The sequence below is a fragment of the Lissotriton vulgaris genome, chromosome 11, assembly GCF_964263255.1.
Source record: "Lissotriton vulgaris chromosome 11, aLisVul1.2, whole genome shotgun sequence".
Taxonomy (NCBI): Eukaryota; Metazoa; Chordata; class Amphibia; order Caudata; family Salamandridae; genus Lissotriton; species Lissotriton vulgaris.
Window position 1 is genome coordinate 1,009,315,683 of NC_141699.1, and position 25,642 is coordinate 1,009,341,324.

Here is a 25,642-nt window from a genome sequence, read left to right on the forward strand (position 1 = left end):
TTTCAAATCTTGTATTTTCAGTGATATAACCACCGAAGGCCCTGATTTTATATTAAAAACAGAGCTTTGGACTATACCATTTCCTGCGGAAAGGCAATATTTTTCTCCATGTGTTCCCATACCTGGCATGTCATGCAGTTTGGTGCTTATTTTCCACCATGTTAAAAAACAGTAGATGTTTCAGCACCCAGGCTAATGTGCTGCATAGCTAAATTCATATAAGGTTCCAAAGCGAGACCGATTGCATTGCAAATGCTTGTTTTATTCTTCACCCATATTTTCTTATACGAGCGACTCAACTTAAGTTGGATATCTGGGCCAATACATTTTCCAAAGTTGAATATAGAGCTGTATTGAGTAACTCAAGCGAACCCTGGCCAAAGGGTTTGATAAATGCTGAATCATATAAGTGTAACCAGACTCAGGTTGCCACAAATAGGAACATTCAGGAGGGGCTGTCTGCTTTCTCTGGAAATTCAAAATTGCGTGTAGTTATTGTTGAATCTGTGCCATTCGCAGTAGAAGTTAATGTGGGGAACACAGTGTGTTATGAAAATAGTAATCCCACAGTCTTTCAGCGGTCTTAAACATTATGTATCTTCACTTGCGAACGGTAGTCCCCAGGCATATCCGAAGTGCCAAGGTGTTTGTTTGCGCTCTTACATTTTGCACCAGTCGTCCCACAATGTATTACAGTAGTTTCCTCAGTTTAGTGATTTTCTGGTTCCCTCAGTCAAATGTTTGCTCGGTTATCCTGGAAATCGTCTGACCTGCTATTTATTGTTTTGCCAGCTGAATATTCCTTTAATTTGTGGATCTACCAGCTCAGTATACACCCCTTTAAACGTTTCACAGGGTTTGGTTTGCAGTATCCAATGTTGCATCAGGCCTCCGACAGTGTATTATGCTACATACAGTTCAGATAACTGCATTTTTGTTATCAGTGATACTGGGAATTTCCTGATATGCGTTTCATGTATTTGGTATGCAGGATAAAATTGTGGTGTTTTATTAGACGCTGAAAAATGCAGTCCTCTTTGTAATTGTAAAATGTGCAATAATTTTGTTTGCAACCCAAACACTCTAAAACAAATTTATTTAAAAAAGCCTCTCTGAGGTGGCAGTTACAGTTTGGCGTTCCATTGTTTTTTTAATCCAATATAAACACCAACATGCAGCATTTTTTCTTTTGATATAGCAACAATTTTTCTTTTGATATAGCAACAGCATAAGAGTTTACAGTCCCAACATGAGCAAGCCATAATTTCTCTGGAAGACCACAAGAGCGCGCTAGCTGTTGCACAGGTCAGACATAAGCAGCTCTCCGCCATCTTGTGTTTTTTCTAAACACTGAGCCTAAAATTTCTAATTTCAGTCGGTTGAAAATGAAATCGAATGCATGCAGAAATTTGCATGAAAATACAGCACTTGCTAGCTTGTCTTTTTCCCTGTTCTGCAAATTCTTTCTCGCTGGTGCTATCTTAGCAAAGAATAAAACATTGCAATGGAAATGTGTTGCTTCTAATACACCAACTCTTGTGCAAAGTTAACTCATTTCAATATGTTTTCTTTTGACAGTTCCATTGTGAGTGAGGCTGAATGCATGTGCTAACTGATGGGTAATGTCTGGCCCTGTATGAGATTTAGTGCTGCTAATGTTCTCATTCTCCTCTAAAGTTTCTTTCGGTTCTTTATCATAACGAAAATCTTCTTTCTTCTGGTTCTTCTCTCAAGCATGTGGTCTATCGTGATTTTACCCGATCATGCTGTGAGTTACAATTGTCAAAAGGTAGCTGGTTGCTAAATGCTCAGGCGCCTTTTTGATTGTGCCCCAAAAACCATATTAGGTCCTCATATTTTTCATCCAAGCCTTCCTAAAACTAAATAACATTAACACGATTGATATTAAGCAACAGACTTTAAGTCTGCTTTACATTATATGTTTAATAATCAATGTATTCTAGTTTTTGGGGTAATTAAATAATTTCAGCAGTACAGAGTTTCAGTCAGTGCTATTATGGAGGTTGACATGACTTTAAACTCATTGTTTTTTATAAACAAAATATTTCATGTATTTAAAGGATTATACAGTGCTGTGCATCGTCTTTCAGTTGTATCAGTGCAATGTGACAAGTGCCAGCCAATCGGAGCGCTCGATCCAAAATGCCCTCTCAAACAATAAGACGATTTAAATTGTCAAATTTCATCTCATTTGTCAATATATCTATACATTTTGAACATTAATTTCTCTAAAACTACTGAACAAACTCACACAAGTAGCAAACTTTCGTGGTAAAGATCTAGCTTTCTGCCAAATTTGGAGTAAATCCGGTCAGCCATTTTGACTGTAGCGCTTCTAAACATTCCCATAGAAATTGCGTGGAGAAATCAAATTTTCTCAGCCCCCTCTTGACTGATAAACCAAAACTTTCCAGAAAGGAACTGATTGGAAGAACTTTTTTTCTTTCTGGAAAGGTTTTTGAATTAAAATTACACAGTAGTGACAGTTCTCTACCCAACAGGGAGTTGGGCCCCTACAGGGGCGGATCCCACTCAGTGCACAGCCTCTGGCCAATTACTCTGCTTATGACCTTATAAAGTGCATCGCTCATGACCTATTCAATAACCTCATTGATGACAACACTGAACATGGTGGAGGCATAAGTTCTAGTTAGCTCAGTAAACTATAACTTGTGAATTTTTGGTGGGGAGGTCTGGTGAGACCGCCAAAGTGATCTGTAGTTCAGAACCTAAAAATGAGTTTAGGATATCTTGCGCTCCTACTTCCTCACGTAAGTTGTTGACCCTTTCACACATACTGTAATAGAAAACCACATACTGACGTACCTTGCTCCCTTTGACAGTTGTCGCTTTTTCATGTATTTATTGCTTCGTTCCTACTTTTCTAATCTATGTGCTTTGATTGTGGTTCAGCACCACGAGTGTATGATGCATGCTAATACATTCTGTGTATGATCTCTGTTTCTCATGATTGCTTCAAGGCGTGTTTTAAACAACCCGCTCTAAATGATAGTGACACCATGCAGATGTTCTCTTCACAGCAATGCCTGATGTTTTCTAGCTGTTGTAATAGTTGTTTATATTATAGAACCAACTAGAAGAATTTAAGCAGTTGAAAGAAACCCTGAATAAAATGCCTAGCCTCCGACATCCAGTCCGGCACGCAGTTGAACAGCACATCATTCTTCAAGCTACACCTTCTGTACATAAGATTTTGCCAGTGCAGGAAACCGAAGTACTCAACGAGCCAACCCAGGTAAAAATTGGTGTTGCTAAGGGTTTCTTTCCTTTACAGTACGCCGTCTGTTTCATACTGCTATGAATCAGTCCTGGCTTACATGCTTGATTTGCTGGTGATTGTCTCTCACTGTAAATCTTCTATTTAACCCTTTCGATGCTGATGACGAGCTCAGCTCGTCATCAGCCACGGGTGGCGTGTGCGGATGACGAGCTGAGCTCGTCATGTAGCGCGGTATTTTTAAAAATGCCGCACAGCGCAAAAATCACCGCAGCAGCAATGCAGTTAAATCTTCAATTTAAAGGGGATCTTAGCAGTGCTCTAGCCCTATTTTGCTTCCTTCTGTCATACCAGTGTAGCACCATGACAGAGTGGAAATACCCACTCAAAGGCAGGCATAAGAGGCCACCATATGTCAAAGATGTCCAATTTATTCCAGGCATGTCCATCCATTAGAAGCGTTGTGCCAGGTGAGGCATGCAGAACCATCATTATGCCCCAAAATGCGGTCTTTATTTACATGGGTAGGCCACTATTATGCTGAGAACTACAGATGTGACGAGGATGCCCACAGTATATCTCGGCCACTGGTTTTTGAGAGATAAACGTAGTGTTTATGCACAACACCCACATTTATGCTTAGGGTGATAACACTATACCAGAGCCACAGCTATGCTAGGGACAGCCACACTGATCCAAAGGGATCATTCTCATTCTTCTGGCTTCGCGGTCATAGTGCTATGTCCAGTCGCCATAAGTAAGTGCATTATATGCCCTGGGTCTTCACCATAATGCTAAGGACCTTTGTTATACCAGGTGTTGCTGCCATAAAATTGCACTATACCTGTGATGTCTGCAAAATGTTAAGGCCACCGACATGGCAGAGTGCAATACTTTGCCAATGATATTCACGTTGTGATCGGGCAGCCAATATGCTGACAGTATCCATTCCTTGCATGGACTCCGCCATGCCTTTTACATGCCATCGGTGCTCCTCTACAGTTGGGTTTAGATCGACCCTTACACAGGAATCTACATGCACATACATCCTGTGACAGGAGGAGCCGGAGTAGCTGACGATTGCTGTCCTCCCCACTTCCTCACTAGGTGGGGTTCTCTAGCCTAGAATGCGCTTCATCAGTGCGAAGGGACATGCATAACTTAAATGTACAAGAAAATGTTTAGGAAAACAATGACTTGCGCATTAAGTACAGATATTTGGACAGGTGTGCTGCTGTGTTTTTATGGTTTATGACTTTCTGCTTGCAACATTCTATAATTTCTCTTCATGTGTCGCAGTAATGCTCATCATTACAGCTTTCATGTAAGCCATAGCATCATAGGAAGTGTTTTGCCCTGTTATTGAACCACTTCCAACGTGATTTGATATGTGTGCACCACAGAACAAAGGTGGTGTGTGTCATTGTATGCCAGGTATGTGTGTTTGTGAAGTGAAAGCTGAACAAACCAATGATTATATTGCTCTACAAGCACTTTCTGGTCTTTCATTTCAATTTTCCTGCAACCAATGATGATGGGAGAGAGCTAATTAAGTTTGAAAAGCAGTTCTTTAATTAAGATTGGAATGTTGGTAGCTCTATTGAAAACAATGGAGTGCTCCGGGCTTATAACGGCTGTTATAAGCCCGGAGCTCCAACATTTGTTTGAACATTCTTCCCTCTAGTGGCAGAATGTTCTAATAGCCTTATAGCCCTTCGTAGCAGGGCTATACTGGCTATTAAAGGCCCGCTGCCTTGTTAAAGTCCTTCGCCTTCGGCTCGGGCCTTTAACGCTGCAGCGGGCCTTTAATAGCCGGTATAGCCCGCTACGGCGGGCTATAAGGCTATATTAGTAAATCCATGTTTGTTCACTTGTTAAAAAATACAATGCGATCGGCAGTGAAACAGAAACTTGGTGCATTGCATTTGCACTGATATTTAAATATTCCACAGAATGTTACTCCTTTGAAAGAAGAACCAGAGAATGAGGAGGCAAATGTACAAAGAGCGGATGAAGTGGAGACTTTCCCTGAGGACAAACAAGAGACTGATATCCACCATTCAAATGAGCAGAACAGTCCGCAACCAGAAACTGCAGAACCCCCAACACATCAAATGGAGGATGTGGGGGATGAACATAAAAAGGAGTTAGAAGAGGAGGAAATGGAGCAAGTTGGGAAGGCTGAACGATTAGAAGATGATCAGGAAGAGAGCCATTGGAAAGAACAGGAGCAGAACAACCATCAAGAAGAGAATCATCATGTTGAAGAACCAGAAAAAGGCGATGAGAGAGAGGAAGAGACCAATATGAGGGCAGGTCATTTTGATATTGAGGTATGTGCACTGTTATTTGATATTTATGTAAAAGCAGTTGGCATTAATGTGGTATTGCCGTGTATTTATCTAGTTAGCGGGTGTTTGCTAGTAGGATGCGTGGGCGGAGAAGTGCATGGGAAGAGGCTGCCATACATTGGATGTCCTAAATGTGGTGTGCGAGGGCCAGAGCGAAGCTGCAGCAATGTCCAGGCAAGCTTGGCTCTGAAGCTAGGCGAGCATGTCTTACAGAAATATGTATTCGGTTTTTAAAGATTTTTTGAAGCCACTACTTTACAATCTTCATATCAGTGGGTCCTATATATTTTTATTATTGTATTTATTATAAACACTTTAGAAGCACCAGAAAGTACTGTCTGGTTCTTTCAGAGACTAAAAGGAAGGAAAGAGGAAGGGACATGTGGTCAGAATCTTTGTTTGTGTCTAGTGGGTGAGTGTCAGAAGCACCTATGCTGAGTAGATAATGCCCATTTTGTCTACTTCATGTAGTTCAGTTCTGGTTAAAGAAGAAGTGGAAATGTTTCATAGAGTAGTGATTTGGGTATGGAGGGTAAATTCCCCTGAACAGCTTGTACTTAATTTTACAAAGGGAAAGCGGGTCAAGGAGAGGGAATTTGGCATCTTGGTGACTATTAAGGCATACATCTCTTGGAGTGAGAGTCTACCACAAGGCCATTGACAGTCTAGTAGTTCACACCAAAGGCTTTGAAGTCTACTCCATATAGAACTTTAGACGAAATATCAGCTGCCCTGTAATGATGTTGGTCTTTGGAGTCTTGTTAGACGTTTTGCGTAAAGTGGGCAAGTAGATGATTTAGTAGTCCTAGCGTGGCATTATTACTGTGTACTTAGTCAAAAGAAAGTATGCAGTTCTTACAAGAAGGTACAGGTTTTACCAAGAGAAATACGAGGTGGAGTATCTACCACAAAAAATGTGCCAAACTATTCCCTTTACTTTGAACCTTAGAGATCTCTTCCAACGTATGTATCCCATGTAGTGATTATACCTGTTTACAGATGCAATATTCTTGTAATATGATGCTTGCAGGTTGCCTGTTTCTCTAAAAATTAAATCCTGCTGAATTTAATAATATAACTTTAATAAAGACATTTTGTCAGTAAAAAAAAGAATAAAGAGCGAAATACGAGGGGGAAACCTACATATAGGAGCAAAGGCCCTCACACACCCCTAGGGATGTCATGCTTCATCATCGGGCAGCTCCATGTTGGTCTGGTGCTGCAATGCCCAACGGGCCCCACAGTGGGGTTCTTTTCTGTAGTTCTTTGCTGATGCTGAGCATGGCGTGTATTGGGAGTAGAGTGGAGGACGCGTGCTATAAAAAATAACAATAGGAGCCCAATAGAACCAATCTAATCATTGGGTTCCTATGTTACGGTTAAAAACATAAGTTTAGGGGAGAGGTGGATGTAATGGTCCACTCTGGCAGGGGATGGGTAAGGATGTGGGTCGATATGTTTCATGCCCTTTACGGTCTGCACGATCATGGTATTTCTTCAGTTATGTGCGGTTTCTCATTCTCATAGCATAAAGTTCTTATGACCATTGTATCCGTAAATTCATTAAGAGCCATATTCCTCTGGAAGTGTTTTAAGGTTGCCCTTGGAGATGTATACAACATTACAGTTGGCAGAGCAAAACATTCTCTCTCCTATGAGGGTCTAACAAGGATAAACCAAGTGTAAATCTTCTATTTGCACAGTTTGTAAGAGGGTTTAGCTCGTACTAAAACCTTACCTAGCACAGTAACCTGTGAGATCCATTGCAGCAAAATACAGCTCAGCAATCTTTAAAGCAGGCTAAGAACAATCCACTCTTAAATGTCTATTGACTAGCCCCTTTAGTGCTGTCGTCGGCCAACGGTCGTCACGAGCTCTACCTTGCCAGTGCTGCGCACGTCCGTTGGCCAACGCGCCCGCACCCGTTTCTTCGAACATTCACCACTGGCGCAGAACGTTCGATGCAACAAACTGGTTAATCATCAGTTTTGATAACAAACATACGACCTACAGTCTAGATCATTGGCTCACCACTATAACCAACTCAGTCTGTCTGTATGGTACTGAAGCTTTCCAGTAATGCAAAGAGTGCAATTGAAGCACTGTTTATCAGTGGAAATATGCAACCTATGCTCAAACAACTGCTGTCCTGAATGAAACCAAAGTGTTGGAAACGCCTAAGGCCCTCTTCCAGTAGCAATTCAGAAATCTTCCTTTCTGTCGATCACATTTCATTTTGTGACCTCTAAGAACGGAAATGTAAATATATCAAAACTGAAATATAGGTCAATAGGGGTATCAGTATAAAAATTTAAATCAGAGCTGATCAATTTTACTCTTCGAACTGTTTTGAGGACATCAAATGGTAAATCTGATCAGCGGCCTCCATGCCACAAATACATTTGAGGGGCCATTGGTGGGGAGGTCTGATGCACTGAATAACAACAAAGCCTGTCGGTCAAGTGGTGCTGAGATATTTCAATTAACACTGGTATAGTTGCACAAAAAGTGAATCAAACAAAGACTATCAACTGTTGCTGATTGAGTCCTATCAGCCCACCTGATAGCGGAGCCTCATCATCTAGGACTTCCGAAACTAGGTCTGCGTGCGATCGCCCAGTTGTATATTAGTGACGCAACACAAGACCAAGGTGTGGTCACCACAGTTGTTAGTCCAGAAGGTGGGACTGATATGTGCAGTGCAAGAATTAAAGTAAAGTGAAGTGTATTAAAATGGCTATCAAAGCAAACAAAGACCTTTAATAGTGTTTGCCTGGACGTCAGATTAAAAAATAGTGGAATGACAGTGTGAAAAAATCACTGTCTAACTTGCTTGGTAGAAATCAAACAAAGATCTATACAGGGCCAACATGTTTCTGCCTTACTGTGAAGTGTCACTGGCATTCGTCAGGGCCAAGCTATAATCTGCTACTGCAAGGGCACTATCATGTGTGCTAAAACTAAGGAAATAAGAAAATAAACATCAGAGTGATCAATTAAGGACCATCCTACCACATCTTCTCAGTATTGTTCTGTTGATGCAATAGGTCTTTCCTGTGTGAGAACAAAAAAACGAAAAGAAAACATTGTAGACATTGCATGTGTATATTCTCATAATTACAACTACAGCAAAAATTATGTAGAAGTTGCTGTAACTGTGCAAAACCAGTGATAATTCAAAATACCCTCAGACTAGACCATCACTCCTCTGTGATAGTCACATATACAGTGCATTGTATTACGTCACCATAAGGTAATAAACATACAAAAGTTTGACACTTACCCATCAGTGTGTGGGAAGTGAACCTCACCTCACCCGGCAACTGCTCGGACGAATAAGGCACCGCTCTAAACATATAAAGACAATCTCTGTGATAGATGTATGTCTTGAGGATACGACCTCTATGTACTGTTAAAGAAACCCACCTATTTTCTTATCGGTCTATAACATGTAACCCACTGGTGTCTCTGATGGCTACACCGGACGACTAAGGTATCTGATCCCCTTCAATGTGTTCAATGGGGTACTCCATGATTGTATCACGGCATCTGCTGATGCCTATGTAAACAGCTGAGTGATGTTGCTGTTTACAACTGGTGGAAAAATGTCTCCCCAAAACTTATCTATTCCTCAAGTGGAATGGCCAAATTATAAACTGATTGGTTGTGCCACGGCATCAGCTGATGCCTATGTAAACAACTGTGTCATGTTGCTTGTTTATAACTGGTATACGGCTGGTGCACACCATCTAGAGAGAACTAGTGTATGGATGAAAAATGGTGTCATTCAAAACCAATGTATAGTTTTCATAATGGTCGGTGGGCCAATAAGCATCCATCTGTAACATGGATGCCTGATAGTTGCCATGGGAGTAAGCTTGCACATTGTGCAATAGACCCGAGTGGTTTATGGCGACAAGTCGGTGATAGAAGATAACGGCCTAAATTGTTTAGTGGGAAAGTTCTATCCAAGGCAATAAGTCTAATCTGTTTGATTTTAAAAATTATGAAAAGTTGTGGCAGAATCAATAGCCCTGGCTATGCATTTACTGGTGGATTGTTATCACACTGATTTACAAGCTCTCACAGATTACCTCAGTAGGCAATGGTTTGGGTGTTTGTCACCCCTATAGACAAGCCGCAGTGATAGTAGGTTTTCACTGTGGTATTTCTTGTTGGGCCCTTTTTTATAGGTGTTGTATATTGTTTTCCCAACAGTAATTGTGTACTTATTGCAATTTTATAACTGTTGCCAGCTCACGCAGATTTTTAATAGGCCTGTGCAGTACTTGTCATGTCATTGGCAAAGGTTACAGGCTTTATTGGTTCTTGGGAAACCTTATGTCAGATTCAATATGTTTGATCTGCTTATTATGAAAAGTTATGGCATAGCTACTGAGTATCACCTACTTATTGTGAAAAGGATGTGTTTAATGCTGTATACTTAAGTTATTATTATTTTTTTTTTTACACAAGGGAATCTCACCATAGCAGGTAATAGTTTTGGTGTTGGGAGGAGGTGGGGCACTCGAGCTAGCCATGGATATAGGATATTTACGCTTACATTCCTGGTTAGGCCTTTTTAAGAGGGGTTTTATATTATTTTGAAAACTGTAATTGTGTACATATTTGTATTATGGTTTACTTAAGGTTGCCTTGTAGGAAAACTTGAGCTCCATAGAGTAGGTCTTAGTTGCTTATGGGGCAAGCCAACGACTGGACGTCTGGTGGGTTCATTGAAAAAAGTTATTTCAAGATCTGTTAACTATAAACATTTACAAGAAAGGCAGTAGGTCTATTTTTGTGTTTATTTTGTTTATGAAATGTATACTTTAAATACAGTAGCCTTTATGGTTAGATTATTATTGCACCGTGTTAAAGAAGTGCATTATGGGCTTGGCAGTATTGAGAGAACTACAGGAAAACTGAGTAGGTGTATAGGATGCTTAAAGTTATGTGACATCACTGCTTAAACCCTGCCCACCTGTGATCAAGACTTGAAGGAGCTGAAAGGCATAATGAAGAAGCTCACTGCCAAAATGCTGTTTTATCAATAAAGAATCAGTTGTCCTGAAGATCTAGGTGTACGGCGTGCTTCTTTGCTGGTAACAAGGAAGGTATTTGTATGTGTGTATATATATATATATATAATATATATTAGCAGCCCGCCCCAGCGTTGCCTGGGGCAGAAAGGGGCTGGGGGCAGTACACCCCCTCCCGACTCCCTCCCGCTCCCGCTTGTCCCTCTGTGCACACCCTCCCGCCTCAATTTCAATGACCATTTACTTTACCTGAGCTGCCGCTCCTTCCCGCGATCTTCTCCTCTTCGCCATGACGCGCCCGCGCTCCTCACTTCACCGCAGCTCCATGTCTCTCCTCCTCGTCATCACGCACGTCGCGGCCAGAGCCGTGTCGCGGCCGGTGCTACTTCCAGGGCACTACTTTTTTTTAAAAGTTTTATATTTTTAAATGTACTTTAAAAAAAAATGTTATAGCCTATGTCCATCTGCACACCCTGACAATTTCTACAATGTATCGGGTATGTGGATTGGCGCTGTGGTTCCCGAGTTTACCTGGCTCAAAGGTGCGTGTTCTCTCTTTATAAAAGTAGTGTAGATTTTTCATGTAATTTTAATTTGCACTCTGCTTCCATCCATGACCGCATGGGAAAATGTTGGCCCACTTCAGCCATTGGCTCTTTCCCAATGAGTGACCGCATTTGTCTGGTCAAAGGTGCACATGGATCTGTAATTGAGTGCACTTCAGTGCAGTGATGGTAGGCCAGTGCTTCAGTTTTCCATTTTCTCCTCCAGTAAGTCCCCTTTAGTTTCTTTCATTCTCCTTTAATTTCTTTCTTGGAGTATACTACAGTTCCTCAGACAGTTCTAATAGGCAGCTCATTTCATCTGCAGTTTACCACATCCTTCTTGACCACTGCTCTAAACAGTGTAATCATAATGGAGTGATATTGTACATAGTTTATCATTGCCTTATCATTCCAAGATGATTCTAAATTTGGTATCCATTCTCAAACTTAAAAGTAATACAATGACGAGATGACCACCTGCGGTATTCTTTTTTTTTTCTTTTTTTTTTTTTCTATTTTTAATGTGTCATGCATATTTTGGGTTTAAGTGCTTTATTATGGTTGTGCAGGTGAATTAATGCAAGGAGTCGGTGAGTGGATGAATGGATGCATGAATGAAAGAATGAGACAAAGTGTCATGACTTATTGACTGCCTAAACCAATCAATGACCGAAGAGGCTGCTTCGTTCATATACCAGGTCTATTGTCTTTGCAAATACTTTTTTATTATTAAATAATGCTATATGGTTTTATTGGAATGCAAGAAAAGGACACCCCATAAGTCCAAGTCCCTTTTCAACTCCAATTTAATGCATCCAACAGTCTCTTTAGTGCCGCTTGCTAAACATCTCTTTGGATTTTTTTAACGAGATGCACAACTTTTGGACCCTGAATTATTTATTCACTTCCTCTTATTACCTCAACAGTGCATACCCTAAATTCGATCTAACCATTCTGTACAAAATCTTCCAAGATCAAACTTATTTTTATTGAATTTTGGTAGTTCCTAAATCGGCACATTTTTGGACAGATAAACAGTTTTCAAGTACTCCCAAACATCGATGACCTTTCACATTTTTTTTGTCGCCTACATTCCCACTATTCCCTTCACCGGATCTGTTCCCTCGGACGGAGGGGGAATATAAATGTTGCCCCTTTGTGTGTTCCATTTACCCCATATCCGGTCCCATTTCTGGGGGCGCCCTCTGCTTTTGTGAACTTCTCTTTCGACTATCATGCACCAATCCATATCCCGTTCCCATTCCTCGAGCTTTATTTCGTTTGGCGATTATCAGTCCCATATGGCCCAAAGTTGCTCCATACTGGTCATATCAGTAACTTCCCATATATAAGTATACATAGTTTAGGGGATGGCTGGAGGTCTCCACCACTGACATTCTTGTATACATGCTACCACTGCATCCCAGTATATCTTGCCAGCCAGGCAGTTCCACAGTATATGGTAAAATGTACCTTCCCACCCACATAACCTTCTACACCCTGCCTCTTCTCGCCTTCCCATTTTGACCAGTGTAGCACAGGAGAAGTATGTTCAATGAAGTATTTTTAATTGGATCAATCTCAGACGCGACGAGGTAGCTTCTTCACATGGGGAGGAGTGCGCATCACACTAGTCGTCTTCCTCCAAGTTTCCAACATCTGCCTGCCAGCATTCGAGAAGACGCTGAATGGGTCAGGTAGATTATTTATTATTTTTTTTATACGTCGGGGAGATGGCTTTGCGGTCCATATATTCTGTCAGGAGTCTATCCTCTAGTGGCGAGGCCTCCGGTATGTCATCCTCAGCTTAAACAGCTTCCCCTAATGCATGTCTTATTAGTAAATATCTGAATGTTTCATTTTCAGACAGTTAATATTCTTTCTGTAGGTTGGAGAATGTGATTATATTCCCCTTACCCACATATCGTTTACTTTTGACTTGCCAATAATGTCCCATTTATCAAAGCCCTGGCATAGGCCCAATCCCCCCCACTTTTTTTGCTTCCCAAAGGAGCGTAGTTAGTGTCACTTTATTGTTCCAACCCAGTTTCTTTGTAACTCTGTGTCATAGGGCGACCGTTTGGGCTGTCGGTCCAGTAAGCTGCTGCCTCTTCGGGTTTGTGTATAGGGCTTCTCTATATCCCCCAGTGCCCATCAGCCATCTGTCCATTCAACAGGACAGCTCATCCTGTGTGTAATGCATCCATTTATTAATGACCAATATTTGTGCCGCCCAGTAATATGCCTGGATCATAGGTAGAGCGATCCCTTCGTCACGCTTTCCCCTGACCGGTTAGAGCTGCAATGCGAGGTGGCCTACAGTCCCAGAGAAGGGTCCTGACTTCGCCCTCTATTGTTTTGAAGTACGCTTCGGGGACCTTGTACAGTGTTTTGCAAGGCATATAGGAAACGTGGCAGTGCCATCATTTTGCATAGGGCTGTTCGTCCCAGTAGATACAGCGGCAATGATCTCCAGTGACGCACATCCCCTTGTAGACGAGTCATTGGGCCTAGGAGATTATGTTCATAGAATAGTTCAGGGCTAGCAGCGACTGATATCCCTAGGAAGCTGAATCCCTCCGTCACTATTGTAGCTTCACAGTTGGCTGGTAGGACGGGGCTATGCATGAGATAGATTACAGATTTAGACTAGTTAATGGTATATCCAGAGTATTTTCCGAAATTAGTACAGATCTGGAGCGCACCCGGTTAGTGGAGGACCGCGACGACGCTCCATATAGCAGCACATCGTCTGGATACAAGGGGATTTTATCTTCCCAGCTGTCTCTCCAGAGTAGCCCTCTGATCACCGGATCTCCTCGTACCCTGATCGCCAAGGGTTCAAGGATCAATGCAAATATTATTGGTGACAGTGGACAACCTTGTCGTGTTCCTCGACTTAGGGCGAACATCTTCAATGTGTGTCCATTCACCACTTCCAAGGTCAAACTTGAGTAGAGGGGGATGTTTAAATGTCTTGATCTTTGATTCTGCAACCTATGTAATTTGTTGACATCTTTCGCATTTACATTCAGATATATTTGTTATATGATGAAAAAGCTTTGTTGAATTGCAAAATGAATGTCAATATAATGAGGATTGCTTGTAACTAAATTTAGCGGTTCCTAATTTTCTGTATCATCAGTTTCTTGTTCATAATTTGTAACATACTTTCCGACGTCTAATGAAATATTCAATTTTGATGTTGCAGAATTTTTTTATCCAGTGGTGTAAAGCTTTACCTTTATATTTCATCATTGTTCTCTTTTCGGACAGGGAGATCATTTGACAAAGCCGCGTGTAAAGTATAGATCTCCCTATGAGGAACAATTGGAGCAGCAAAGATTGGCTGCTCAGAGAGCTGCAGAATCCCAACTATTAAAGGATCATCAGGAATCTTTACATAAGCAGCGTCTACAAGAACAGATATTAAGGCAGCAGCAAATTCAAGAAAGAGAACGTGTTGTGCAGAGGCATAACGAATTTCAAGAGCAGTTTCACAAACAACGTCTAAGGTTATATTCAACTTTTTAAAATCAGAGTTAAAATGCACTCTTATGGGCTTCTGTGTTTGAAAAATTGTGTATTGTGTCTTCTTTTCCTCAAATGATTTGTGGGTACCACATGCAAATGTAAGATTGTTGTGAGAGCGAGTCAGGTCAAAGTGAGAAGGTAAGACTGGCACAGGCTTAGCCTGAGATGAATTTACTGAGCTCCATTTGGTTGCCCAGCATTTTCAGTCACAAATCCTTTGCCACATTCATGGCTTGCGAGTAGGAACAATTTGTCGAATGTAGGAAGAGCCTTTTTCATTCAATTTGTGGCACATAATTCTATTCCAATTTCCTGCAAATCACAGGCTAGTGCAGCTATCTCTTATTTACCGTACAAAATGTTATCAAAGGACACTATGACAGGAAACAATACTCCAATTTATGCTCTAAAGCACTTGAGTACTTGGCTGTACGGCTGGTGCATCCCCCAAGATGAACGTGTGATCAGATGGAAACCATGTCCTTACTGTCCATAGCGCCCTGACATTTTTTTTGTTGGGGTCCAAAGAAACTACCTGTACTACAAAGCGGTTTAATTTGATCCTTCCTTAAATGTGTGGATTTGAAACTACACCTATGACTGTGGCCCTACTGTCTATAAGTTGATTAATTGTGGGGACTGAAGCTTAGGTTAGGGTATAAGATCTAGGTCCTGAGGAATGCCATAGTGGGAGCAAGGGCAAGAAACATATCAACTTCCATCAATTTTGTAATTTATTTGTTGATTGTTTCCTGCGAACTCTGGTATATTATTGTAATCTTACTGTGGAGATGGAACAAAATGAAAGATTACATTTTCTATTTCATGTCTGACCACAAGTAATGTTATTATCTACAAAAATCATCCGGTCTAAAAATAACACACACAGATTTCGGGGAACCACACATTTTGGGATTGCTAGACCATCAAAAAGATCTTTATAAAGAGCTTGAGGTGTCCTCTGGGTATTGCACACCACACCCAACTTTATTTGATCTTTCTTGATTCAGATGATAAAAATACATACAATTAGAAATACAAAAATCACATCCAGTTATAATTCAGAAAGTCCTTTTTCAATGAGGTTATGTGCTTGAAGCCACCACAAAAGGACAGAGGGCCAATATATCCTGCCTGCTCAAAATCGAAAGGAGGCACGTTCCACGGGGCTATCAAGCTATGACTGCACAGTCCTCCAATCTTGTCCCTTGGGCATATATGGGATATGGGCATCAAATCAGATCTGGCTATGTAATTATTTGACTCTAATGAGACCGTTATGAGGGATCACAGGCAGCGTCTGGTATTTTGACACCCATTGTGGAGAGTACAAATTGTAATCCAGCTGTGTTGTTGGCCCCACAGATGCATTTGTTACAAGAAGAGAAAGGACAATGAACTCCAAATGCCAAGCCTCAGAGGTGGCATCTTACACCACAGGGTGGACAGCTCTCATTAGTGCAGCAGCAGAGTGTTTTGCAAACGGGGCAGTGGTGCCTTTCTGTCATAACGCACGGTCCACATGGGTCCTAGTAAAATTAGCATAAAGGAAGGTTAGCACCACTCACCAGCAAACAGTTCTAGCAAGTTGTGCTTCCTCTGGTGAGCAGGCATTACACAGGCCCAACTGTGCTCAGTAGTGTGCCTGGTAGGCTGGTGCAAGTGTCAATTCAGCAAAGACCCCCATAGCAGCCAATAGTAAGCCCTCTGGGTCTTGCTGCATCTCCAGTCACTGATGTCTGCAGAAAAGGGAAGGTACTGATCTGAGGATGGGGTGCTCACTCGACGGATGCATTGGAGTGATCACTGCCTCAGACAGGGCTGCGGGCTTGTCGCTTCACGACAGTGTCCAGCTCTACCCCTATTTCAACCACTAGCTATTGGGGGCTTCCTTTAAGGCAATGGCATTGAAATCTAGTTAGTATGGGACTGTCTTGTCTAGCCTGCCTCCAATGCATTTGTAGGAATGACTAGAGATTGCCTAACCATGTCAAAGTAACAAAAAAAGAGACCGAGAATACATACAGGTTCATAAGGTGTTGATTAGCTTCATTACTGCATCTCAGTATGATTTGTCTTTATTTTATCTTCTACAAAATTATTGGCTCAATATGCATCATCTGTTACTTCTGCTGGGCCTCGGTCTGGACACAAAAGATGAAGTTTTGGAATGCTGAACATTGGCAATAAGTCACCCCTAGTCATAGATCTCGGTTACATCCATCGTTCTTTTGCCCACCATGCCACCCCAGTTTGGAACCAGCCATATGCAAATCAGTCTTGACTCTGCTCCCCATTAGAACCTTTTTGTGTTTTTCATATACCACCCTGAGTGGCATGGATATGTCCAGATGTGGGTCCTATTCTCACTGTGTCACTGGAATCAAGCTAGCCTTGCTGATGAGGGATGATTCCCCGGAACAGACCCCAGAATGCTTGTGTTCCGTTTCAGGGAGGACCTGGCTTGGCAGTTCAGACTGGGCTGTTCTCATGAGGAGCCAGGGTCAAGACTGATTTGCATGTGGCTGGGTTCAAACCGAGGTGGCATGGTGAGCCGAAGAATGATGGGCTGAGATGCTACCCTGAGCGATGGCCAGTGGTTAGACAAAGTGCAATCATTCCTCCCATCACCTTTGGTGTTTTTCATGATCCTCAATCTTAGCCTTATATGTAGTACAATTTTATAAACCTCGTCCTAATTTCAGTGTGTTCTCATCTAAAAATTTATTTTGCAAGTTCTTTCAAATGTAATTCTCATTGCGGTACATACTTCTAATCCTCCGGCATATTTGCTGCATGACGTGGTCCTTTCCTAGGTGGTCACTCAGCTTTGTTGTGATGTCTAGGTTTTTTTACAAATTGGACATGGACTCACAAATTGCTCTTTGACCTTAAGCATGAGACTTGCATGGGAGATGCTCCTTCACCTTCATACTTGTTCACTGGATTGGGAGTCCTCGCATTATTTCCTGTTTCTTTGGCTATAACAACTGTTAAAGGATCTGAACCAGAGGTTTACACACCAGAACTGCTCATATAACAACTGTTATACCTGGAGTCAGAAGATCTAAAATACTATTAGGACATTCCAAGCTCTTGAATAGGAGAAACTGAAAAATATGCATTGGAATGTTAGAGTAGAAGTTTGTACCTGAAATGCAGTTTAATGTCTTCAGTGGACCTCTCAACATTCCAAATATCTAATAGCTGTTGCAACTAATACGACAGAAAGGTGTATGATGCGCTGCCCTTGTTTGTTTCCCAGAAGTGGGTCACATAAAGAGGTTATTAATGGTTCACTCATCAAAAAGAAATATAGGAAGAAGTGTGTTTACAAAAAATAACTATTTGTTTTCATGCCAAACAGTTTGTTTGAAAAATATTTGAAATATCCAAAATTGTCTGTAAAGTTTCAAAACGTATGTTTTTAAATATAATGAATAACCATTTTCAGGCATTTGAAACTTTAAAAAAATGATGAACCAATAGAAATATTTTAAATTCCACATTTCAGACAGCAAGCACACTATGAACACATGGACCATGATATAGTTCAAGGGGACGAAGAACCAGTTATCCAAGAGGGAGGTAAGAACAGTTTGTTTTCTTTCTATAAACAGCATTTCAGTGTCTTCCCACAATAACATTTCATGTCTTAACTATATATCTCAAGGTAGGTGACTCCTCCTTTCAGTGATAGTGCTCATGGGCATCGACCCCGTTGTTTTTTTCCTCCATCTGGTTCGGACGTCTATCGCTGTGCTCCGGTTCGACACCGTTCCTTCGGTTTCCCTCGGTGCGCAAGATACTCACCCTCGACGATATTGTTTTAGACTGCGTAACCCTTTCTATTGCGTATCGTATTTACTTACTAAAACTAATCTTTCGATCGGAAAGCTTGTGGAAGGCCGTCGGCCTACCCGCGTTGGCCCGGCCCGCAGTCGATGGAATAAACTCCCTTCAAATTCTGCCCTCGGTGTCATGTGAAATACCTGCGCACCGACTCACACTAAGTGTGTGACCTGTGTTTGTCCCACATACACATAGAACAAGACTGTGACGTGTACCAGGCTTTCCGCTCCAAGAAAACACTTTGCGACAGTCGGGCTCGACATTGTGACATGCAGAGCCAGCACACAAGCTCCATTCCAGACCTCTTCGGGCACCAGTCAGACGACGAGGCCAGAGAGGCCATGTATACCGAGGAGGAGCAGGACCTGGTCGACATCTCAGAACTCGACTCCAACCAAGAGAAAGACATCCCACATTGACAACGTACCGCAAGCACACCTCCCCACTCGTCCTAAGACACAACTCCACATAAAAAGAAGGCTTCGGTCCAACCTGCGCCGTTGAGACCACGCTTCCCACACCCTGCCTTCTGGCTCTGCACCAAAACCTACTAAAAAACCTTCCAGCTCCAAAAAGACTCCCTCCAAATCGAGCTCCGAGCTGAGATCTTCAGGGTCGAAACACAAGTCCGGACCGACCCCCACCTTTCTGCCTGAAACACACGTCGGATCCGAAGACTCCAACACTTACGACTCCAGCACCAGTAAGTTTGGCGCCAAAACAGTCAGATGTGCTGAAAAACCCAGAAACGATTTAGAAAAGGGGGTGGTGATGAACAGAGTGTCTGAGTTAAACAGACCACTCTTACCCAGTCCAAAGATCAGGGCTTGATCCATCACCGTTATTTATCTCACTGCCCCATCCCAGCTCAGAACCTGGCTATATGCAAATCAGTCTGTCCCTGGCCCAGTGCATCATGGGAACAGGGCAGACTAAACTACCAAGCCAATTCTTCACCAGAAAGGAGACAAGCTACCGGGGACCGGTTTCTGGCATTTCAGCCTTCTTCGGCCCGGCTTGCTTGAATCCTGATGGAGCAGTGAGAAAGGGACTCATGTCTGAGTATACCCTGCCACACCTATAACCCAGAAAAGCACAGTTTCGACATTCAGATAGACCAACCGGATCCAAAACAGAAAGTGTTGTATATTCATCCACAGACTGGACATATCACCACTAAAGTGACTTTAAAAACATGGACTGATACAAAAGGGGAATATCACATTCCTTTGAAGAAAAGAACTGTTGGAACTAACCCTTCCCCTCCTCCTCTTCCTCTGCCTCCTTCCCCTCAGTTTCAGACAGGTGATGAACATTCACCACCACCTACACCTGACAACCAAGATGATGGGGATGATAATCAGCCACTCCAAGACCCATGGGATGATTACAACACCAATACGCCGACAGGAAATGATCCCGACTTGTAACATAACAAACCCTCTGCCACCAGATGACCGTGTAGGCTGCATACCGGGTAGAGCTGCCAACTTCCATGGGGTGCACCTACATAAAGAATCCTTAGAAGAGGATTTCCTCTTTAAAACCCTCAGTACCATGCAGAAGTCATCACACACCCTACCCATGGTCAAAGGGAGGATCAGGCATGTAGATGACCTCTTTATTGACCCGGTCGGAGCTCTTATACTAGAGTAGACAAGAAGTACAAGCCAGCACCATCAGACCCAGTATATATAAGGGGACAGTTACCACTAGACTCCCTGGTTGTCTCCAATGCAAGGAAAAGAGCCAACGCCCAAACAGGAGATGAGCCACCCCTGGATAAAGAATCCAAACGTATTGAGGCTTCGGGGAAGAGGGTGGCCTCTCAGGCAGCAAACTTCTGGCATGTCTCCCAACACTCAGGCATTGTTAGCACGATATGACCGTGCGCACTGGGACGAGATAGAGCAATTGATCCTATATTTGCCCCAGGAACACAGATCTAAAGCACAGGACTTGGTGCGTGATGGACACTTATTTCTAAGAACGCAATAAGATGTTCTCCAGATGCTGCAGATGCTGTTGCTAGAGCTATAAACGCCAGTGTCCTATTAAGGAGGCATGCCTGGCTTCGCATATCTGGGTTCAAACCAGAGGTTCAAACCTCCATATTAAGTACACCCTTTGATAAGGAACATCTATTTGCCCAAGTGGTAGATTCTTCACTAGAGAAAATGAAGAAAGACACTGAAGGAGCCAAATCCATGGGAGCCCTTCAGTCAACACAAAGCTGTGGTTCCTTTCGGCATTCTTTTTACCGCAGAGCTTATAAAAATACCTCCTCCGAGGCAATAACCAACCCTCTCCATCTAGGGGTTAATTCAGAGGGATTTAATTAAGAGGGGGTTATAGAGATAACTGCAAAGGTAGGGGCAGGGGTTCAAACACATACGCCTCCCCCGCCAATACAAAGCAGTGACTTGCCTCCACAATCGCACCCCCATCCAACCACTTAACACCTGTCTGGTGAAGACTGTCCTACCAATCTGGCAGTCAATAACACACAGTTGGGTACTACAAATTATCCATTCTGGTTACTGCCTGGAGTTCATCAACACTCCTCCAAACATTCCACCAAAGTCACACAAACCAGATCACCTACAACTCCTCAAACAAGAGATTCAGTCTCTACTTCTAAAAGGGGCTATAGAGACCGTACCACCCCAACATCACGGGTAGGGCTTGTTCTCCTTTTACTTCCTAAAACCCATAAAAGATGGTTCTCATACCAATATTAGATCTCAGAGAACTCAACCTTTACATTCAGTCAGATCATTTCCACATATTAACACTTCAACAAGTACTTCCTCTGCTGGAGAAAGGCGACTTTCTGTCTACTCTACATTTAAAAAACGCCTATTTTCATATTCCAATCCACCCCGCTTATCAGATTTGTGTTAGCGTGTTAACACTTCAGTTCAAGGTACTCCCATTCGGAGTCACACGGCCCCCAGAGTCTTCACAAAGTGTCTGGCGGTAGTAGCTGCTCACCTAAGACAAAGCATCCATGTCTTCCCATACATGGACGACTGGCTCATCAAAGCCAGCACGTATCAGCAATGTCTTAGCACACTTTCATAACGATTCGGTTACTACATCAACTAGGATTCACAATCAATGTTACAAAATCACATCTCCAACCAGCTAATACTCAGAGCTACCTAGGAGCCGTGCTAGATACTCAAAAAGCTCTGGTCTTCTCCAGCGCAGCAAGAATTCGAAATATTCAGGCTTTAGGATTCCAGTTTCAACCGAATCATTGGATTCCAGCTCAGGTTTATTTGCAAATGCTGGGTATGATGGCATCTTGCATCATAATCGTCCCCCATGCCAGGCTGCACATGCGTCCACTTCAAGAATGCGTAGCCAGTCAGTGGAATGAGTCACAGGTTCTATTGACTGATCTAGTGTTGGTAAGAGGCCGTACTCCTCGAGCTCTGCAGTGGTGGAACACACAAAATTTGTCAGAAGGACGTCTGTTCCTAGACCCGGTTCCACAGATAGTACTGATAGCGGACGCGTCCCTCACTGACTGGGGAGCTCATCTCCAACAGTGCAAGGCCTGTGGAGCCAACAGCAGAAGTTGCTCCACATCCATCATCTAGAGCTGCTTGCAAACTTTCTAGCCCTCAAGGCGTTTCAGACTCACCTGGAGGGCAAAGCTGTCTTGGTTCATACAGACCACATGACAGCTATGTATTACATACAAAAACAGAGGTGGACACACTCTCTCCTAATGTCCCACTTAGCCCAAGACATCTGGAGTTGGACCATTCACCTCAAACTTTATCTCCTACAAGAACACCTCCCAGGAGTGAACAACCAGATTGCAGATCTCCTCAGCAGGCAGAGGCGATCTGCCTGCTGAGGAGATCTGCAAATACACGAATGGGAACTCCAACCTCAGGTTCTCCTCTCATGCTTTCAAAGTTGGGGAGTCCCTCACATGAACCTGTTGCCACATACCAGAACACAAAATGCCAAAGCTTCCCCTCCAGGTACCCACACCAGCAATGCACTATGGATGAACTCGACAGGGATATTTGCTTACGCTTTTCCACCTCTCCCACTCATTCCATTAGTGGTTCACAAGCTCAGGCAAGTTCGAGGCATGTGGGCTGCTGAATTCATATCTGTGCATAGATCGCCGCCTAGTGTTGGGTCCGGATGATTGCACATTGTTGTCCTGGAAGAGTCTTCGAAGTATCACGAGATAGGTGGCTCCTCCCCTGGACTACAGTGCGCATGGGCATCGCCTCCATCCCCAGATTGTTTTTTTCCGCCATTGGGTTCGGATGTGTTTCGGTTCCCTCTGTCGGAATCGATAGTTGTTTAACTTTCCTAACTTGAGACCAAAAGGTCTTTAGGCTTAGCGTTGGTACTGTCTTCGTTCGGGTTTGTCTGTTCATCGGCTCCGAACTCTTGCTGCCCTTCCGCGTGCTGTCGGCGCGGACGGGCCTACACAACGCTCAAGACTACTTCACATGGAACGAACTCCGTTTAAGAGGTGCCCGGTGTGCACCTCAAAGTATTCACACCTCGACGTGCACCCAGTGTGCAACAAATGTTTGTCGCCGGACCATGAGGAGGCCAGGTGTATGGCCCGCTCAAAGTTCCGGTGTAAGAAGACCCTCAAGCTTCGTCGGGCCGCTAGACTCCAGGCCCAGTTATCGGCGCCCCCGCCGGACAACATCTTCGAGGAAGACGTTGGAGACGACAATGTTTTTCAAGTTTCGGACTCTAGCCCGGCGTCAGAGGAGGAAAACTACGACGCGGGAGACTAGGAGTTTGATGAAGTCGTCGGAGAGGTAGGGGACGACGATGGGGCCATTGCCACCAATAACAGAGGCACCTCAAGGGGTCAGGCATCACAATCCACTCAGTACTATAAAAGCAACACCCACACCTCATACACCAACAAAGGTAGAGGTGGTTACAGGGGCAACAACGTCAAAGGCAGGGGACGTGGAAACAACAGCTCCAGGTCCTCCACCACCAGCAAACAGTGACGCCTTGTCACTGCCCCCCGACCACACAACACCGGTCGGGGGAAGACTCCAGCAGTTCCTGCCCGCGTGGAAATCCATCACCACGGACAGGTGGGTCAAATCTCTTATCCAGTACGGTTACTGTCTGGAACTTACTTCCACTCCACCAAACATACCTCCAAGAAACCGTCCTATGTCCGGCGAGCACTTGCACTTGTTGCAGCAGGAAGTTCAAGTCATGCTGCAAAAAGGGGCAATAGAGCTCGTTCCACTGCAAGAAAGGGGAACAGGAGTTTACTCTCTGTACTTTCTAATCCCCAAAAAGGACGGATCCCTCAGGCCCATCCTGGACCTCAGGCCCCTCAACTGGTACATTCTGTCGGAGCACTTCCATATGCTCACGTTGCAGCAGGTCCTCCCTCTGCTTCGGCAGGGGGACTTCATGGCTACGCTGGATCTCAAGGATGCATACTTTCATATTCCCCTGCATCCTTCACACAGGAAGTACCTCAGATTCACGATTCAAGACCAGCACTACCAGTTCAGGGTTCTGCCTTTCGGGGTCACCACAGCGCCAAGAGTCTTTACAAAGTGCCTGGCTACTGTAGCGGCGCATCTACGACGCCAGAACGTCCACGTCTATCCCTATCTGGACGACTGGCTCATTCAGGCAAAGTCAGAACAGCAGTGCGCCGACCACGTGTCCCGCACCATTCATCTCCTGCACGATCTGGGATTCTCGCTGAACTATCCAAAATCCCATCTCCAACCCGCCCGTATCCGGCAGTATCTGGGCGCGACAATAGACACTCTGGCAGCCACTTCGCAGCCAAATTCAGTGAGAATCGCCAGTATCCAAACGCTGATCCAACGATTCAGGCCTCAGCACTCGCTTCCAGCGAGGGTGTTCATGCAGTTGATAGGCATGATGGCCTCCTGCATCTCCATCGTCCCGCACGCGAGACTACATATGCGTCCGCTTCAGGAGTGCCTAGCACGTCAGTGGACTCAGGCTCATGGGCAACTGACAGACCTAGTGTTGGTGAGCGGTCGGGCATACAACTCTCTGCATTGGTGGAATCCACAAAACCTTTGCAAGGGCCGACCGTTCCAGGAGCCTGTGCCACAGATTATCCTGACAACGGACGCTTCTCTCCAAGGATGGGGAGCGCATGTACTCCACTACACAGTGCAGGGACTATGGACACTACAGCAAAGGAAGATGCACATCAATGTATTAGAACTGATGGCAATCTTCATGGCCTTGAAGGCATTCAAAGTACATCTGTGCAACAAGGTCGTGTTGATCCGGACGGACAACATGACGGCCATGTACTACATTCAGAAGCAGGGGGGCACACACTCTCCGCAGCTGTCTCATCTGGCTCAGAGCATGTGGAAGTGGGCCATTCAGAGGAACATCTTCCTCATGGCGGAGCATCTCCCAGGCAAAGACAACCAGATGGCGGACCTGCTCAGCAGGCACAGCCACCAAATGCACGAGTGGGAGATACATCCATCAGTACTCCAACCGTACTTCCAAAGGTGGGGTCATCCAGAGATAGACCTGTTCGCCACAAAGGAGAACGCAAAATGCCAAAGCTTCGCCGCCAGGTTCCCACACCCGCAATCGCAGGGCAATGCGATGTGGATGAACTGGTCAGGCAGATTTGCGTACGCTTTTCCCCCAGCACCTCTGATACCGCTGGTGGCACGCAAACTCAGGCAGCACTCGATGACTCTCATCCTGGTTGCTCCAACGTGGGCTCGCCAACCATGGTACACCACGTTTCTGGAACTCTCCGTGGTACCGCATCAAAGGCTTCATCTCACACCCAGCCTTCTGACGCAGAGCCATGGCGACATTCAGCACCCAGATCCGCAACAGCTCAACCTGGCGATCTGGCTCCTGAAGTCCTAGAGTTTGGCTACCTCAATCTTCCCCCCGATTGCATGGATATCATTCGGGAGGCAAGGAAGCCCACTACTAGAGCATGTTATGTGGCTAAATGGAAGCGGTTTGTCATTTACTGTGTAAACCATGATATTGACCCGCTGGATGCTTCCA

At 43.9% G+C, this 25,642-nt stretch overlaps 1 protein-coding gene across 2 annotated transcripts in view; it reads left to right on the forward strand.

Annotated features, from left to right (window-relative positions):
• Positions 1-25,642, forward strand: part of GOLIM4 (golgi integral membrane protein 4) — a 259,785-nt gene that overhangs the window by 168,103 nt on the left and 66,040 nt on the right. Inside the window, exons 7-11 of one of the 2 annotated variants that reach the window (XM_086944326.1) lie at positions 1,222-1,305; positions 3,110-3,277; positions 5,212-5,592; positions 14,474-14,712; positions 18,246-18,319. In XM_086944326.1, the coding sequence (XP_086800452.1) occupies positions 1,222-1,305; positions 3,110-3,277; positions 5,212-5,592; positions 14,474-14,712; positions 18,246-18,319 (946 nt within the window). The remainder of the gene's footprint in view (positions 1-1,221; positions 1,306-3,109; positions 3,278-5,211; positions 5,593-14,473; positions 14,713-18,245; positions 18,320-25,642) is intronic. The other variant, XM_086944327.1, reaches the window with a different exon arrangement.